Source organism: Telmatherina bonti (assembly GCF_933228915.1).
Source record: "Telmatherina bonti genome assembly, chromosome: 14".
In the NCBI taxonomy this organism is placed as follows: domain Eukaryota; kingdom Metazoa; phylum Chordata; class Actinopteri; order Atheriniformes; family Telmatherinidae; genus Telmatherina; species Telmatherina bonti.
In genome coordinates, this window is record NC_136612.1 from 24,884,716 (window position 1) to 24,903,639 (window position 18,924).

Below are 18,924 nucleotides of genomic sequence, written 5' to 3' on the forward strand. Positions count from 1 at the left end.
TCATGTTTAGTTCAACAGAAAGTAGCTTTGACCCTGATGACCCGAGGAATCTGGTTGGTTTCTAACCTACCCGAAGGTCCTGAACCTATTTTGGTCTTAAATCATTCATTACTTTATAAACTCACAGCAGGATTTTGAAGTCAGTTCTTTGACAGGCGGGAACTAGTGTAAAGATCTGAGGACTAGAGTTATACCATCCACTTTCTTGGTCTTGAGGAGTTGAGCAGCAGCGTTCTTGACTAACTGTAGCTATCAGATAAACTTTTAAGAGAGACCTGTAAGGACTTTTGGAAACAATTGATCAAATGCAAACCCATTATTTTTGTACTAAGCTAGTTTTTTGTCCCCCATATTATTTCCTTCATCCTTTCTGGTTGGAATTAAAGACCTTCTGGACCCAGCTTGTACAAAGGCAGTTTTAAATGCAATGAAATTAGACCACCATATTTACAGCTGAAATGATTGATCAGATTATTAACACAAATGAAAAGTGATCAACAAAAACTTTGCTGTGAATAGGAAAAAACTAAAGCTTGTTCCTATGTTCCACCAAAGTATAGTCATTGTTTTTTGTTTTTAAATCCATTTCAACATTTTAAAACACAAGGATTTATTTGATCAAACAGTCATAAAAATACATTGATTGTGAATATTGTACTGAAGCTCCCACTATAGCATTGTGCAACAAACCAGAGCCACTATGCAACGGCCTTTATCTTTTCAGCAGGTGGCAGGATAACTCCAAATGTCCATAAGACTCTAAAACTAGACTTAGTGAAAGTTAATCAGAAATATAGGTTGGTTTAGATCTTTAAAATCATAGTACTGTGAGTAGAATTAGGCCTTAGTGAGTGTATTATAGAATTGTGTTTATTGAGTGGAATTGAAACATTCTGTAGAAATCAACTTGTTATAGACTTTAAATGCACGGGTTAAATGCTTTCTTTTAAATTTAGATTTAAATTAAACCATGTTGTATAACTCGCAAATTAATGTAAGAGATACATATTATGTTAGTTATATTATGTTAGTTATTAACTAATCTGTCTGATTAAAATCAATCAATCAAACAACACAAACTAAACTAAGGGTTTTTCTTTGTGTTTTTTTTTTCTTCTTCTGCTGGTGTGTTGAAAAGCAAAAGCACGGGTGGCACAGTTTCATGCCTGAGTGGACAGCACCAGTCACGCAGCTGGGAGGTCGGGTTGTAGGTGGAACATTAGAGTCTCGGTCTGATCAATACACATCGATTTTAAAGGTCTGCATTCAGACCCTCAGTTTGAAAACAGGCGGTGCATCAAGTCCAAGGCTACTGAATAACACAGGAAATAATACAATTTTTTTAAACCAAAATAAATGCTGGGAGGAGCTTTAATCAACACCAGCAACAAAGGAGCCTGCGTTTGCGTTTCAGCTCCAAAGTTCACTCTTTCTAATGTCTTTAGACATTTCACTGTAAATTTCGGTGTGTAGGCTACATGAGGGCAGCGTGCTCCCACTGAGGAATCTGTCCTGGGGGTCGGATGTTCCCTCCTATTCCCAGTCTGTCGCAGCTGTCTTTTTCCCCCCCTACTCTCCGTATTGATGCCGGAGCGGCCGCTCGCTGGGCTGGGTCGTCTGACCAGGATCTGCTGCTGTCAAACTCCACTTGACATGGATTTGCTGCACGAACTGGCGGACTAAGAAGTTTGGAGATTTTCATTCTTTCCCCTGGCTCAACCAGACAGAGAGGACAAACTGTTGCTTCTGTTGTTCAGCTTGCCATAAACTTTCTCAGCTGAAGACATGCAAAAGTTCAACTCCACCGGAACGCACAGCAGCACGCTGCCCCGGGACGCGGAGCTCCAGCAGCGGTTAGCTGACAGCGGAGGAGCCGGGGAGGGCAAGGAGAACGGTGCTGGGAAGCACTTTCTCACCCAACCTCAGGAGGAAAGCTGGTTTTGCACCAGGAGGAAGATGCTTGTCGGTTTGGATGTAATATGTCTATTTATCGGTAAGATTTACGCTCCCATTTGAACGCGTAAACATCAGTTTGTTTTGCAGTCCAATCTTTCTCCCCACAGGGAAAACTATCACACTGACACAAGTATTTTCCAAACGTTTATTCCAGTTAATTTAGTTTTAATGACTCAGCTTTGTGCTGTTTTATTGGGGAATGAAAAACTCAAGCAGAAAAGTAAAGTGGACCGGGATTTGGTACAGGTTTTTCCAGAGGTTCCGTGGAAAGTGATCAAACGGGAGGAAAACTTCAGCTCGGTCTCCTCGTAGCACGTGGGGGAAAGAGGGAGGGCAGGATAGGCGGAGGGAATGGGGGGGCTCAGCTGGCAGCAGCAGATTTGTCCCGCGAGTTCATCTGTTCCCATGGTAACCCTCAGAGTTCCCGGGAGAAGAACGTGGGAATATGGATAAAAAACATGCCCCGCGTTTGTGTTCTGGTGCCGAAAATTACCCCTGTTCGCTGAGCGCTTTAGCCTCTCTCACTGGAGGATTACTGACTCTTATCCTCAGTAATTTGCCATGCTCTGTTGAAAGACCACGCAGGCTTATAATTCAATAAAAAAATAAATAAATAAAAAAAAAAGTGGCAGAAGCAATTGAATATCAGTAACAACTTGACTAATAACTGTATGGCACACAGCTTTAGCTGTGATAAAGTACAGAATGAGGCATTGCACAGAGATGATCTTTGGATACCAGATTAAAATAATTTATGAAAGATACTAAAGACAAAGAAAAATTATAAATGAACATTTGGAATAGTCTGTGTTGCATTTACTGTCTAAACTGTTGTATGACACATGTATAACAGGCACTCCAGCCCTGAGGACCATTCTGGAAACTGGAAGTTTCCTTGCTTCACCACACCTGAAAGTTTGGAACCCCTGATATAAAAGCAGTTTAAAGATTATTATGTTAATTCTGTAAAAGATAAAGCCAGCAAATAATAAATTAGAAGATGAAACATATTCATTGTTAATGTTGCCCATCATATGGACATAAAAGATTAAGTTCAATCATATATTTTGTGCTTTTATGTGATGAGGTGCAGCATTATTGTTATTAGGTTTTGCTGGGATACAGTTGGAGATTACATAAGAGGCTTACAGTAATATGCTTAGAATTACACATAGCTATTTCATTGTGCCCCTCAGTTAATGTATAATCTTAATAGCAATCCGGACATTTTATTTGTAAGACTAGAATAAAAAATAAGCTAGAATTTTACACCTGTCAACTTGTACAAGGCTCAAGTGCATCACATTAGTACATTCTGTCACTGCAATTTGGAGATAGAATGTCTCTGATGTCCTCTAAATTATGTACATCATTTATTAGGATAGGATTTCCTGCTTATATACTCAAGTAAAATTTCCTTTTAGTTTGTGAAAAAGAACACTTCACCTAGTTATCAGTATCTTAAAATTATGTAATGGATTTGCTAAACAATGTAGTAAATCCACTTAATTACTCTTCAATAGAATCTCCCAAAATCCTCTAATGCCTGATCACCCCACTTGCCCCCCTTGTGTTGATCTGGCTGAATGTTTCATGACATTATGTCATATGACAATTACAGAGAAATGAGCACCACAGGAGGGAGTGGGTAATTGTTAGTTTTAACAGTAAGTACAAGAGGAGAAGAACACGTATGGGCAGACTGGCAGGTCTGATACTTATTGGCAGTTAAAGGATAGGAAATAACACCACAAACACAACAGCAGTGTAAGGCAGAAATATTCACTAACATGCAATTCTTAACCCCTGCAGGTATGCAATTAGCTGTTTGCTTTCTAAATTTCTCAGCCGCTTTGGTTTTTGGCTGAGGATGTGGCCAATGACCCATCATCAGCCAACACAATGTTTTTCCTCCCCGAGATACAAGTTAGAAGTTAATTTCTTTCTAAACTTGACCATTACATCAATTGCAGACTAGATAACTAGATAACAGGTCTGAGACAGTGTTACTGACTGTCCAGCAAGAGACAACTGGGAGAATTATTGAGCTTATTCCCTTAGTACCAAAATGTGCCCATTAGGTTGATGAGTAAGTCCAAACTGGCATAAAGACATAGGAAGGAGTGCATTTATTAAAAATCACAAGTAGGGAATTGTCCAGTGCATTGGATGAGTTAATATGAGTACATGCTTTACATGTATCAGTGTTTCTAATGATTTTATTGGGGCATTTCAATCAAACTCTTATTGGTCTGCCTGCATCCTGTCCTGGTAACCATCATGCTAGTGATCAGGAGATAATCCATGAGCTTTGTATACTGAAAGGCATCGCTGATCAGGAAATAACTGGGCCATTTATTTCCCTCTAACCCTTTATTGACTAACAAAAAAAAAAATCCCTAAAATTGCGTGCATCACATCTTCCTCATCTATATCTGACCTGGCTGCATTATTCATTAAGTAAAAGGGCTCTTTCACTATTGTAACTGTGGAATTTAAGCCCGAGGCATGTGATCATCTGAATAGACATTAGACAATTTTCTGTGGTTTCACAGCATTTTTGGTGAGGCTTATTAAAAAAAATTAAACCTTGGTGTGGCAACATCAAGTTTGTATGTTGTGGTATTTTTTAATCTGCCTGTGGAATGCTGGGATATTGAGGATATTAACTGAGGCTTTGGCTCAGTTTACTTGATCTTATTCTTACTCAATGTCAGGTTCGACTAACGTGTTTCACAAAGATGAATTGTTCTGGTTGAGCTCAGCGTTATGTGAGCTGAACACTGAAGAAGTCTGGTCAAGCAGTTTGCCTGTGTTTTAAGATGTGTATATGTAGTCTCGTTGGGACAAACTACGCCCTGTGGCTGCATCAATTTGGGATCTAGCCACCCAGAGGTCAGAAGATTTCAGGTGTTTGTCATTTCTGAGGAGCATGCATGGACAAGCCCTCCAGTCTGCACTTGCTGTTTCCCTCCTGCACAACTTTTCTCTACTCTGTCATCACCCCAATAAAGTCTTTTAAAAAACTCTCACAAGGATGACTGGGATATGAATGGAAGTGGGATTTGGAAACCCACTATTAGCTCATACTTGAACATTAGAATTACCTGTAGGCTTGACCTTCTTCTAGAGGTTAACAACCACTAAACTGTGTCAATTTCATACTTAACTAATGTATAAAATATATTAGCCAAAATTAAAAGACAACAGAAACGCGTGAAATCATTTTAAATACACGTTTGTGAGTGCATAAATAGGAACTCTTTCTTCACAAGTAGTTTCTCTATATAGTTGAAAAAGAAAGTTGGGTCAACTCGATCACCATTGTGTGTTTTTGTTCTAGACATGAAGCAGCTTGCCAGGACTCGTATCTACCTTTTGGATCAGAATTCTGAAAGCGCTCCCTTTCTTTTTTTTAATCTCCTGTAATGCCCCCGTCTCTCTTTCCTCTGTTGCTCAAACAAACTACTTTGGGACAAATTCTTTCTTGCTCGTCAGGTGTATTTGTACTTCACATTTTTAAAAATTCTTATAATCTGCATGTGTCTTGGGGCGGGTGGCGGATTTATGTTGGGAGTTTTCTGGTTCTGTTGTTTTGGCAGAGAAAGCTGCCAAGTGAGTGAGGTGGCCAGAGGCCAACACGTCACAGCATGCGTGTGTGCACAGGCCGAGGAATATTGAATTGTGTCCCATGTGTTTGTGTTAACGTGTGTGTACGTTGGAGCTGGTTTTTGAATGTGTATGAGTCATACGGTTACCAAAGCAGAATTTTTACTGCAGCTGCCATGTGCTTGCTGTTTGTTGACAAATTTGCTGGTCCCGTTTAGCTGAACGTCTTGGGCCTCAACGCTCTGAAGTTATAGAACACATTGGCATCTCTCCGTGGCTGACAGATGGAGAGCCATTAGAAATGGCTCAGCTAACTCATTAGCCAGTGGAAGACATGGATTTGTGTACTGTCCTTGTTAGCATATTAATGGAACTCCTTCCTGTTTGACAGCAGTGTAGCGGTTCAGGAGTCCATTAGGTGCGTCCTTCCTGAAACAGACCACATGGCTCTCATTTACTGTACGTTGTTGTGATTCTTCCTTCACTGATTGGGATGTTACTGTCTGCTCGGGCCTCATAAATGGAAAAGATGCCTAAAGGTTGATGGGCAATTGAGAGCCTTAATGAATGCATGAACAGCCCTGGAGAGGGATATGCCTGAAGATTTACAGTAGGGGTCAAAGGTCAGAGCTTTCAGTGTCTGAGGGAACAGCTGTGTTTTTATATATTTGTGAAAAGGCAATACTAAGAAGAAGATAAAAGAAAATAACCAGGCAGCAAACAGCTTCAAATACACTTTTAATGAGACAGCTGCAATCTTTTTCTTGATGACAGTTCCATAAGTGCCTTGGGTGGTCCATAGGTATTAGCCATAATGAGCGAATAAAGATGTGTGCAGCGCACTAATAGTTGGTGCTAATTAGCGAGAATAGGCCTGGTGAGGCTTAACATCAGATTTTCTACCTGATTTCAACTACGGATGGCTTTGGTGTATGTCAGAACTAATGATGTGTCCTCTTCTGTCTGTCCTTCTGCAAGGAGACTTGGACAAACCCTCTTTGCATCATTTCAATGTTTCCCATCGTCAAGAAATCTCACCTAAAGAAGATAACCCTGCTTTTTTCCTCACAAGCGCCACTCTAAAGTTGTTCCAACTTCATGTTCTGCTGCAAACCTGAACATACTGACAAAACAGCATTCTACCTTCAACTCTTTCCATACAGCACTACCACAACCAGTCTACCCAATACTAAATGCATCACTTGGATTATAAACCACAACTCTGTGTCATTCTCACGTTGCAGACTTGCTGCCCTCACCTCGCTGTGCTCACTCTTTACCTGCACCACAAAACCCACCAGAGAACTCCCTTAAAGTTTCCAAGGTGCATACCACCGTGGTGTGTCCTTTATGTTCCTGCTGAATCAGACAAGCAGGCAGACAGCCCACTTCAAGCCTCACCAGTCATGCCCTGAGCTCCAGAGCTGAGCTCCAGGAAGCGGGGCAGTGAGGTGTGGAGAGAACAGAGGCAGCTGTGGGAAGCATGTCTCCACTGACTGGTGGCAACAACAACAGTGGAAAGGGCAAGCAAGATCTTTCCTGCTGGTCTGGTTGCAATTGAATAGACTAAAAGGCAAGTGGAACTACCTTGCTACCCTCAAAACTTTTTTTTTCCTTTTTAGTTTTGGTTGTCTTTTATTCTGTGTGAGTTAGCACTTGGAGCTGTTTCAGTTTCTATCTGGGCGTTTACTTGTTAATATGAGGTGAATACGTGAGGATAAATAAAAGTAGAGTTAATCTTTGAAGAGTTGTATTGAGCCCCGCTGCAGCAGATGTCGAAGATAGCAGATGGTTAAGAATGTTGTGGCTCCTTGGATCCCCTTTGTTCTTGACTGATAAATGTCTGTGATGCCATCAGGGCAGACAAAACAGATCAGTCTTTCAGAACAATAGAGCCAATTTTGAAGAAAAATAAAAAAGCGAGTCAGACAGCACAGGATGTCACCATTTTCTCACCTCTCCATCACCTGGATTAGGTCACCAAAAAGGGAAAAGAAGGTTTCCATGCTGACATTTATACACAGGTCTTTAATAGGTTTTGTTGTAGTTTATGGCTGTTATAATGGCACATTTATTGCAACTGAATATAATTGCATATTTAGTGTTTTGTGTTGTGTGGTAGAGCCTGTTTCATAGCCTTAAGAGTCTCTTCCTAGATCATCTCTTCAAGCAAAGTATTTTTGTATTGACTTTTCTATAAACCACCCTACTCAGACTGAACAGGGATTAGCTTAAATAGAAGATCAAGAGTCACTTATAGAGACAACTTTGTGGAGTTAAAGTCAATATTGCGCAAATACTTGCATAAGCATACCCAGTGTAGGTTTGCACTGCCATTTATGAGCATGTTCCTCCTTGTGATGTTTGAAGGGGTTATTTTGCTGACTCAAATGATTGAAATAACAACATCGAATGATTCGGTTCACCAGCTTATTTTTTTTTTAAAGGTTGACTTGAAGGTAAACAAGCAGCTTAAGATTTAGTTTGGAAATGTTGGCACTTGTAAGCAGGTAAGGGGCCCAGTGAGGATGGACCACCCGGGAAGGGTGCAGTGCAGCTCAGGCTCAACCCATTCCCAAGCTGCAGGCCAGATGGACCCGTGTTGACAGGTCACTTATTGTCTGCCCTCCGTTTTCTGTCAAAGTGTAAATATAGAACAAGGCCTGTACAGTCAAATATTATTGAATGTGATGGCCTAGATGACTGTTGGTGTTACTTAGATATAGCTTAAGGCTGTGTCATGCTAATCTATGCGGGTGCACTGACTGTATGTCAGACTGCAGCAGCACCAGCAGGAGTTTAATTAGGCCTGTTATGAAAAGCTGTTTGCCTTGATTCATGTGCTTGGTATTATATTATTTTACGTGGTCTACTAGCTCTGGTGGTGGTCTGCTTTTTATTGTTGTTTTTGTAAGTTTTGTGGTTTGTTTGGTTATCTGTTAGTCTCTGTGGTTGGGGATTTGGTGTATTTGAATTTAAGAGTGGTTTATATGTGTATATGAGCATGTTGAGTGTATATGTTTGTTGGGGGGGGTATTCTGTTGGTTGAGGTGAGGTTTTGTTTACAGAGTAGGTCCCAGCAGAGCCCACATCTCTGACCCTAACATTCCAAAGCCACCACTAATCGCCTCCGTCTGCTGAAGCCCTCACTTCATCTCCCATGGTTCGATCTCCCCAGTTTTCTCCATTGGGTTCTCCCATTTTCCATTGTTCTAGCCCCCTGTACTAGTTTGACTGACACTGATCAGTTGTGCTGTAAAACCGTGGCAATAACTATGTACCTTCTGCTTGCTTTATAGTCCTCTTTTTCAAATCACTTTCTCCAGACTTTTTCTTTTTTTTAATTCTTTCTGTTGCTTGTTGTTCTCCTCTCACAGTGAGCTCATTCTGGGCTGCGGTCATAGATGTGTAAATTAGAACCAGAAGAGTTTCTCAGAGTGAGGCACACATCCCCTCCTCTCCTTCCTCTCTCTTTTCTTTCTGTCCCTTTTGACTATTTGAAAGCATTCCTGCTTTGAATGTCAGGCCCAGTAAGCAGCACATTTTGGCCCGGCTCTGTGAGCCGACCCATTTCCCTGCCTCCTTTTGGGTCCCCTTGCAGGCCCTCCTGGTCCGCCTCTTTTTAAAGCATGCCTTGGCCAGGTGGAGAGGTTTGCTTACAGCTGCTTGATAGATGATGTAGGAGTCTCTGGAGTGTTTCCACGTCTTGTTGTGAAAACAGTTTTAATGTAAAGTGAAGAGGTTTCCTGTGACGCAAGGGCTTGTGACTTGTACAGGACTGTGCAGATAGTCAACAAGTTTGCATTCAGTTGATCATGTATGTCCTTTGCCATGCAACTCAAGATGATAGCATTTTAGTTAGAGAGATTATGAAATTACTTTTTTATAGTTAATATTGGTTCATACTTTTTCAGGTTTTTTTTTCATTTGTTTTTCATTTAAATGTTCAAATAAAAACTTTCATTCATTCATTCATTCATCCATGCTTATTTGAAGCAGTTTGCACCAAATACAAATATCGGAGCTACAACACAAGCCATCTTTATTGGCAGGCATTGAGTGATAAAGTGCGTTCAGCGCTTCATGGGTCCCAACAGACAGTATGTATTGAAACCTTTCCCTGAAGAAGTCCATGTTCATAATGTATCTGCAGAGTTTTTATGGCTCTAATGGAGGTCCGATCCATTATCTCTCCGTCAATGTAGCAACATATTGATTACAGAGAGAGGACTGGCCATATGGTAGACTCGGCCTAGAAGTTGGTTAGGCTGTTAATGGGTTGAATGGAGGGTAAAAAGGTCTCTGCTCCTCTCTCTATTGGAAACTGGCCCAGTTTCATTTAAAAAATTGATTAATTATGAAATCCTGAACTCAGCAACATTTCAGATTTCAGAAACTATGAAGTCAGAACGCATCTCCGAAGCAAATGCAGCATGTCTGATCGGATCTGTATTTACAAATTATTTGAAGTTCCTTATTTTTATGTTACTTTAGTCATTTAAGTAGTGCTGGTGGTGTAGTCCACTGGTTGTACTCAAAAAGATGAAGGCGGAACATGGTGGTGTGGTGTTAGGCACTGGTGTGCCACTGGAGGACGGTTCCCTGTTTGAAAGTCAGCTATAGTCTTTCTCAGTGGTGTTTCATGGTTTCTCTGTGCATGCAACAGTTTTCTCCAGGTACTCTCACTTCCTCCCCATCAGTATGAGTGGTTGTCTCATTTGTCTCTGTGTTGGTTCTGTGAGCTGACGTCTGTCCAGGGTGTACCCTGCCATTCACCATATGACAGCTGGGTTATGCTTCAGTCCCCCTACTGTCCTGAAAAGGATGAAGCAGGTATGAGAGAACAAAAAGTGTTTTTTTTAATATAATATGGCTATCCCTGCAGAAACACAATGTTCTATGCTTGACACACTCCGTGTGGAGACGTCTGTGACATCACAACAGTCTCAGGAGTTAAAAGTGTTCACCATATCCAAGATAATAAATATCACATTATTTAGGACTGTTTAATTAACATCATAGGAAGGACCTAATAAACCTGCAACAATATTTGAACTGTGTGACTTGCTCTACATGATCTAAAGGAAAGAGACCACACCAGGAAATCAAAGTAGGTGATAAAGGGATTCTTGTAGAAGGTATGCGCGAAGTTCTTACTGTAGATGTGGTGACAAAGTGAGACGAGTGAGAGATTGGGGTCAGATGAGTGGTGTCTCCTCGCATATCTGTCTCCTTGTCTTTGTTGGCGTCACAGCCTCTCCTATCTGTCTGCGGTGCGTTTCCCTCTCTCCTTCCCTCTCACACTTCCTGAGCATCTCTGTTGTTTCTTTCCATCAGGGCAGCTTGACTTTGGATAGAGTTCACTAACGAACACTTTTTGCGCACTACTGGACATTTTTTTATCCAAAGGAAGAGGCAGGACTAAATTGCAGCGATTATCACTCAACTGTTAGGTGTGTTACTAAACTGAAACTCTTCATGTATTTTCCTGCACTGATAGCCTTGAATTGATTGTTTATTACCTTGGTTACTATCTTTATGAGCTCTGTGATGTTAAATGGATGGCTTGTGTGTTTTGCTAATAAAGTACTTAATAAAGTATTTTTAATTTAATTTCATTAACAATGCTAGCATGCACATACACATACATAATGGCCAAAACTAACACAAAGCCAAAGTCGGCGCTAATATAAACTGTTTTAATTTCTTGCATTTTGTCTGTAAGATCTGTTGACGTCATAATTACCTACGTTTTAATCCCACTGTTTGTGTGTTTAAGCGTGTATTTTGTTTTCCCCTTTGGCCTGATTTGAAATGTGTATCATGTGCACAACTCAGTCACGTAGTCTGAGAGATTCCCTGGCAGGAGGAGTGTTTTGGCCTGGGTGCGTTCCAGCCAACCAGCAGGCCTGGGATGAGAGGGAGAGGCACAGAGGTTAATGATTAGTCCCATGTTCTTGCTGCATTCCATGGGGTGATGAGGGGACATGGGATAAGGGACAGAAAGCATGCTGTTGGGCAAGACTTCACATGGTTATTTGGCTGCTATTTTTTGTTTTAGTACAACGCATAACAAAACTTAAATCCCTGAACTCACTGGGTGCACACTACGGCCACCTTCTCTCTACTTCCTGGTAAAGCTTTCCACAACTTTTACCCAATGAACTTTTGCCATCAGACTGTGAGATCTGTTTGCTTAAGCGAGGCACAGACCTTGACCTCTTTTACCCAATTCAGAGCTCTATAATCAGTGACTGGCCAGGAAATGTAGAGGACAACAGTTAATGTAAGTTTAGATGGATTAATCCATGAGTCACTCTTTTTTTTTTTTTTTTTTACCGGAACAAAGAGTCTTTGTTAAACTGTACCTTGCTCTTTGCATACTGATTTTATTGTTCTTTAGTCCACTGAAATATGTCTGTGCAAAATGGCATGTAAAAGCCATTCCTCCTTCCTGATCCTTTCCAGGCTATCCTTATATCTCCGGCGTGTCCTTTTTGTGTCTGTCAACCCCTCTTCTACTCACTGCCCCTTTGGTGAAGGCAGCTATGAGTGGAATGCTTGATCCCCAGATAACGGCAAATCATGCACCCAATAGAGTGACACATGATATTGCTGTCCATCTTATTATGCTGTATCTCATGATGCTCTCCTGCGAGTCAAAAGAAGACCACCTTTATGTTAATAATTAGCTCTGTGTCTATGTGTGTTCTGCTCCGTCTGTATCCTCTTGTGATCTGTGTTGCACAAACCACGTCCCAGACATTCATCAAGAAATCTTTTTGTTTTTATCTGCCTCCCCTCCCCCTTTTTCTTTTTCTCCTCTTATCAGCTTCCATCCCATTTTTTGTGTGTGAACTGAAGGCAGTGACCCCGTACAAGCGAGGCTTTTTCTGCGGCGATTCCAGCATCACGTACCCCTTCATAGAAAGAGAGGCCATCCCCGACACCCTGCTCATCGCTGGCGGAATCGCCATTACTGGCATAACGGTAAGGCGATGATACCTGTATAACGTTAGTATTGTGATTTAAAGTTGACATAACGTAAATATGGTGTGATATAACAGGAACGCAACCAAACTATGATTGTTCCAGCATTAGTCATAAGACTTATGTTAAACAGTTTCTTATTTATTTTTCAGATTGCATTGGGGGAATGCTATCGAGTGCGATTTCGAGGTGTATACACACGGGCTTTTGTTCGAAACCGCTATGTGTCGTGCCTGTACAAGGAACTGGGAAGCTTCCTGTTTGGCTGTTGTGTGGGTCAGTCTCTCACCAACATGGCCAAGTTAAGTGTGGGTCGCCTGCGACCCAACTTCCTCTCTGTCTGTAACATCACCTATGAATCCATTAACTGCACTCCTGGCAGCTACATCTCCCAGGTCGCATGCAGGCAGCCAAACCAGAAGATGGTGGAAGAAGCAAGGTGTGTTCTTTGCGTGCATGCCGGTTTTACTTCAGAAATGATTTGTTTACCAAGGGTGGGTTGTTACAGTAAGTTTACTTCTGTAGTTAATGTGTAACCTGTGGCATCTTTTATTGATCCTCTCTTTCAGGAAGTCCTTTTTTTCCGGTCATGCTTCCTTTGCAATGTACACCATGCTCTATCTCGCAGTAAGTCACACACACTCGCACAGAAACACATCAGGAATGTGACCTTCAGCTCCACCTGAGCTCACGTTGTGTAATTACAATACCCGGTGCTGTGTTTAAAGTTTTCTGGAAATATAAAACCTCTAACTTTTTTTCTGAGGTGTTAAACACAAGAGCTGTCTCTGGAGGCCAAGGAACAGTGTGTGCATCTACCTAATTAAACATGCACAAACACACACACACACACACACACACACGCACACAGACACACCCCGAGACATGTGCTGTTAAATACATTTGCTCCTGATTGTGAGTGAGGAGATATTTGAGAACGGCAGTTCCCTGCTTCAAACTGAAAGAGCTGCTGAGACAGAGAGATTGTGAGGAGGAGGAGGAGTGGGGTGAAAGAGAAGAGAATGAGGGAGACTGTTTTCCACAGGGAGCATGAATAGATGAAGAGACTCCACAAACAGAGGAGGCCTTGTTGTGGGTCTCATTTAGAGGGAGGGGTGGAGGGCTGAATATGCCTGCTGAGAGATCGACAGGCTTCTTTCAGTAATAGACACCCGCTCACCCCCCCATCTCTTTATTTGCCTCTCTTCACCGCTTTTACCCCGTGATCATGGATGCATTGTGATAGAGCTGTGACAGTTTAAGGGAGACAAAAGCAGGTTATTATCTATAAAATGTTCCCATTCCTTATGTATTCCTCCATCATTGATTCTTAATAAATAGCTTTCCGGTGACCTAGATATTTTACAGCTACAGCAACTTGTCTCCTATTTACACTTGTGCACCATAGAAGTCCAAATGAAAAGCTCCTTTCCAACCACAAAACAATAATGAGAATGGTGGGACTGAATTAGAGAAAAAAAAAAGTGGGGAAGAAAACTAAAGGAAAGAAGCTCTCTCAGAGGGCTGCAGTCTTTGTAACTCCAGGTTTTCCTCCTCTCTCATACTAGGATCCCCCCCTCCCCACGCACACACTCAGACCTCACACTCACACCTTCCACACAGACCTGCAGCTAGCTAATGTTTCAACAGGCTGTAGACAACCTGGAGAGAATGTGTCAAACCTGTAGCTACACGCCACCCGGATCGTGGCCAGCTGCTGATGTTTAGAGCAGGAGGAGGGACACCTGCTCTCAGTTGAGATAGCAGAAGTAGAGAAGAACCGGTGGAGGAATTCAGGCCATGTGCTCCCCAGTGGCTGATGGGTCCAGACAGACTTCCAACTACCTCATAAAGCTCATAAATGGCGTCACACTCGCCCTGTGACCCCATTTTCGTAGCCGCAAAAATTTCATTCCATACTGTAACACTGATGAAGGAGGAGTAGGGTTGAGTTAATTTTTTTTCCATCTTGGAAGCAGATTGAATGGATGCACGTGCTTTACTTACAGAATTTTTCCTAAGTTAATAATTGCGAGTCATTAAACATAATCAGCAGCTTATGTATTTGTGCGATATACATAAAAATGATGCTCTAGTTTCAGTTTTCCTCTTCAATCTTACAGTTCTACCTGCAGGCGCGGTTGTCGTGGCGAGGAGCTCGGCTGTTGCGCCCGTTAGTGCAGTTCCTCCTAGTGATGATCGCTATCTATACCGGTCTGAGCCGCATTTCTGACTACCGTCATCACCCCACTGACGTCCTCACTGGCTTCATCCAAGGGGGGCTCACTGCATACTGGGTGGTATGTCCAAATTATTGTTATCTAAATACTCTTAAATAACAGTTATCTGTGCAATCACAGTATATGTTGCCTTCTGCTCTCTGTTGACTTAGTTAGCTTAAACAACACGCTCTTTCTCCCAGTCTTCTATCTCCTGTCTTTATAAACAGGGAATCACTGACAACATGTGAGGTATGTGTATATTTCATGACATGATTTTTTTTTTTTCTCCTGTGCCTGCAGGCTTTTTACATCTCCTCCATGTTTAAGCCCTGCACCCGTCCAGACCTGTCTCCTACAAGCATATCCCTGGAGAGTCCACTGTCCAGCCAGCAGACTGTTTGCTAGCAGGTGTGAACAGTAATTTCAGTCATCAGAAGATACAAACATGGATTGCAACTTGGAAAGTAAAAGCAGAAACGGACGTTAATGAGAAAGGGAATCGTTCTGAAAGAAAGATAGAACTAAAGAGTACAATCTAATGCACGCTCACATGTTCAAGCATTCTGATGCTCATGCAGGCACACAGCTCGAACATATTCACACACACACACACACATGAACTAATTAGAAGCACATTAGGCAATATATTAAAAAATGTTCAAGAGGACTTTTAGAAGCTGCTATTGTTTAAAATTTCCTACCCTCCGTCTCCACCACCACCACCACCCCTCACCCCCAAGGCCTTTAGCTTTCAAGACACAGCTGATCACTTTTTGGTCTTGATTGAAAGATAAGGAGGAAAATACCAGCCACTTCTTTTTTTTTTTTTTTTTTTTTTTTTTGAGCCCCTGCTTGCCTTGGAAAACATCAGCTGTGAACTGAGACTGTAAGACCTCAGATATAAAGATGTCTCTGTGAAAATTGGCAGACCTGGCAGATATAAGCGAGAAGCACCAGCTTCATCTTCTAACCATCTTTACCTCCAGTGCCCCGTTGTACCACTGCTCTAATCACTGTGCCCTACGTTGCTAAACTATAACCTGTGTTAAAACTGAGAACAGTATTTGTGCTGCAATACAGTGCTCTTATTTTCTGTAGAGTAACTGAGGCAGTGAGTGGAAGGACTCTGACATGGTAACCATCTTTTGTATTCACTGCTGTTTTTCCTGTACTAACCACTTTGACTGTGTCTCAGAGGTTTGACTGAATTTATGTAACCTTTGACTTCTGCCCTTGGACTCCAATCTCTGAGCTGCACCTTGATTTATGCCACTCCGACAGGCTGTGATCCAGCTGTCATCCTGTGCATCATAATTAATAGCACTTGAATATATAGTTAATGGAACCTTCTAACTATAATCAATATTATATATTTGAGTTCAAATAACCAGTGTTTATTTTGTTAATGTCAGACTCATACACTATATTTTCTCTTCTTTCCTTTTTTCAAAAAGATAATTATTCAAACTGAATGTAAATAGCTATATTGTTTTATAAACTACACAGAATTTCAAAAGTATTAGTTCCAAGTCTTGGACAGGTTTTACGTGTTTGTGTTTTTCCAGGTACGGAGAGCTGCTCTTGTACTTGTTGTAACTACTAGACTGAGCCACAGATATTATCAGAAAGCTATATTTTTGTGTTCCCAGTTATTGTTATTTGTTTATTTTGTCTGTGAATGCCGCAACGGCAGAAATAACCACTGTACTCAAAAACCAAACCATTAAAGTGAATGTTTTGAACTTTTTCTGTTTTCTGTTTTTTTTGTTTGTTTGTTTGTTTGTTTTTTTGTCAGCAGAATAAAAAGGTCCACCTTTTTCTGTCCGATGTCCATCAACTTTGAAGTTAAAAAAAAAAAAAAACAGCTACAGAAGCACAATGACAACAACAACAGCCTTAACACAAACCATAACTAAACAGAAACTTCATCGTTTCCCCTCAGGATACATTTTTCTCTTTTGTTTTTGTCATTTTGTGAAATAATGTCTTTTGTTGAATTTAGTATTTTCTACTATTTCCATTATAATGTTTTCCATCAAAAGGAAGACATGACAAGCACATTTTTAACATTTTATCAGATACATGCCATCATTTTCTATTATATAATTTATATGTAAGTTGTCAGTCTGTCATTTTTTTACACATACAATAATGACACTGACCTTGCAAGGCATTAAAAATAATTTTGAACTAAAATAAAACACAAGGAAATTAAGAGTGAGATAAGCAGATGCTTTGATAGGAGGTTCTTTACTCTTGTGGTTTTTTAAGTTTCCACTATCTGAGCTCTCTCTCCCCTCTGATCACCCTTCCTCACTGTAGCCTTTCTCTGCACTCCTTTTCAAGTGCATTGGAGCATGAGGGGGGGGGGGGGTGGTAGTGCAACCATGGAGATGCTTTTCCTGATACAGTTTGGGATGTTTGAGGCATTTTCTCTCATTTTCTAGTTTTCCTCTTTGCAGTTCACTTCTAGACTTGGAGAAAAGAATTAAAAGAGGGCAAGATCAGACAGAACTATGGCTAGGAGCGGGGAAAGCAATCCAGTAATGATGAGAACGCGTCAGAGAAGAAGGCAGAACAGACTGGGGCAGATCAGGATCAGTGAGGTTAGAGGGTGTGGGGTGTCATGGTGGGGAGGAATGTGATCCCAGCTTTTTTCTTTTTTTTTTTTTTTATAGTTTTTATGATATTGCAGTGAAGGAGCTGCGTTTCATTCCAGTGAATATGCCTGTGCTTGTGTGACAGGTTCCTGTCTATCTACGTCTACCTCAATACTTGTTTTTGTCTCATGTTTAGCTGAGTGTGAATGAGCTGAGTGAGAGGAAGGCTGCACTGAACTCAGCTTACACACCCTGTCAAACATGACATCTCGTTTACACTGTGGCAGCCGTACTCCTTACTGACTGACCCGTTTGAAAATGAAAGGAGTCAACAAGCAGAGGCAGATTCTCTTTGTTTAGATTACTGGGGTAGAGAGAGAAGGGCCTCACTATTTGCACCGAATGAGCACACAGTAGGAGCAGCAGCCCAGAAATGTGGTCATTTAAAATGTGGGGGTGTTTGAACTCTTATCTGAGCAGGTGAAAGCCATTAATTTCTACATGCTTCACTGTGAAAGAAAATGAAAGCCACATTTCACCCCACCCCACCCCCCTCCTCACACATTAACTTCGGGGAATTCTTTGATAAGATTCTGTGACGCTGGACAGGTGTAGAACGAGCAGGGCGGATGCTAGTACTGATCAAAATCAACACAGATGACTGTGCTGTGAAAAGCACGTAGCTCAAATTTGTGCATCCTAAGTGTTTTTTTGTCTGCTGGTGATAAAATCATTTGTAGACTATCTATTTTCTATTTTTAAACCCTCACACCAAAGTTCCCATCTCCACCAACCCCTCCCCACCACTACCCTCAACAAGATACAGCAGGTATGGAAAAAAAAAAACTAAATAAAAACCTTGCCCCTGTCTGGTGTTGCAAAAGCTTTTTAATGAAAATGTAATTCTTCCTTTTTTCCTCCGTGGTTCTCACCTAATACAACATATCTTTGTGTACCACTATTAATAGAAGCTGTAAATTGATTAATATGTGAAGAAAAAAGAAAAATTCCCGTGTGTAAATTTTCATGAAGTAAGGGCTTTTTTTCGCAGAGGGTCTCTGATGAATTACAGACTTATTCACTGGAACTATGTTGGCCTCTTATTCAGCTGTAGTCCAATTCTTAATAGAATTAAAAAGGATTAATGGCTTCTTTAGCATGCTCAAGTTCAGGCCTACTCCCCCAGACTCACTGCTTTGCATATTTTCAAATCTCCTATAATAATGACAATCCTGGAGTGCACTAACTAGCCATTAAGACTGCAAGTGGGTACTTTGTGTCCTAATATGAGTCTATAAGAAAAAAAACATTGGTTTTGCATGTTCCTGGCTCATAAATCATCTTTATTCTCCTAGTTCATTTTCTCTCTGCTCTTTGGGGATTAGGATTTGCTGACTTCCCGAAGGAGCATAGAAAATACAACCAAAAGTCATCCATGAAGAACAGGTAGGGAACTTACCGTGGTTATCTGGAAAAATACTCAGCAGGAGAAAGAAAATACCCTATGTTATAGGACAAGAATGTACAGTATGATATAACATCTGAAT

General features: G+C 41.1%; 1 protein-coding gene across 1 annotated transcript; it reads left to right on the plus strand.

Moving 5' to 3' along the window:
- Nucleotides 1–1,628: 1,628 nt before the first annotated feature.
- ppap2d (phosphatidic acid phosphatase type 2D) lies at nucleotides 1,629–16,472 on the plus strand. Its single transcript, XM_079252988.1, has 6 exons — nucleotides 1,629–1,993; nucleotides 12,398–12,555; nucleotides 12,708–12,994; nucleotides 13,125–13,182; nucleotides 14,679–14,855; nucleotides 15,078–16,472. The coding sequence occupies exons 1-6, from the start codon at nucleotides 1,786–1,788 to the stop codon at nucleotides 15,180–15,182; spliced, it is 993 nt and encodes a 330-aa protein (XP_079109114.1). The 5' UTR covers nucleotides 1,629–1,785; the 3' UTR covers nucleotides 15,183–16,472.
- The last annotated feature ends 2,452 nt before the right edge of the window (nucleotides 16,473–18,924 follow it).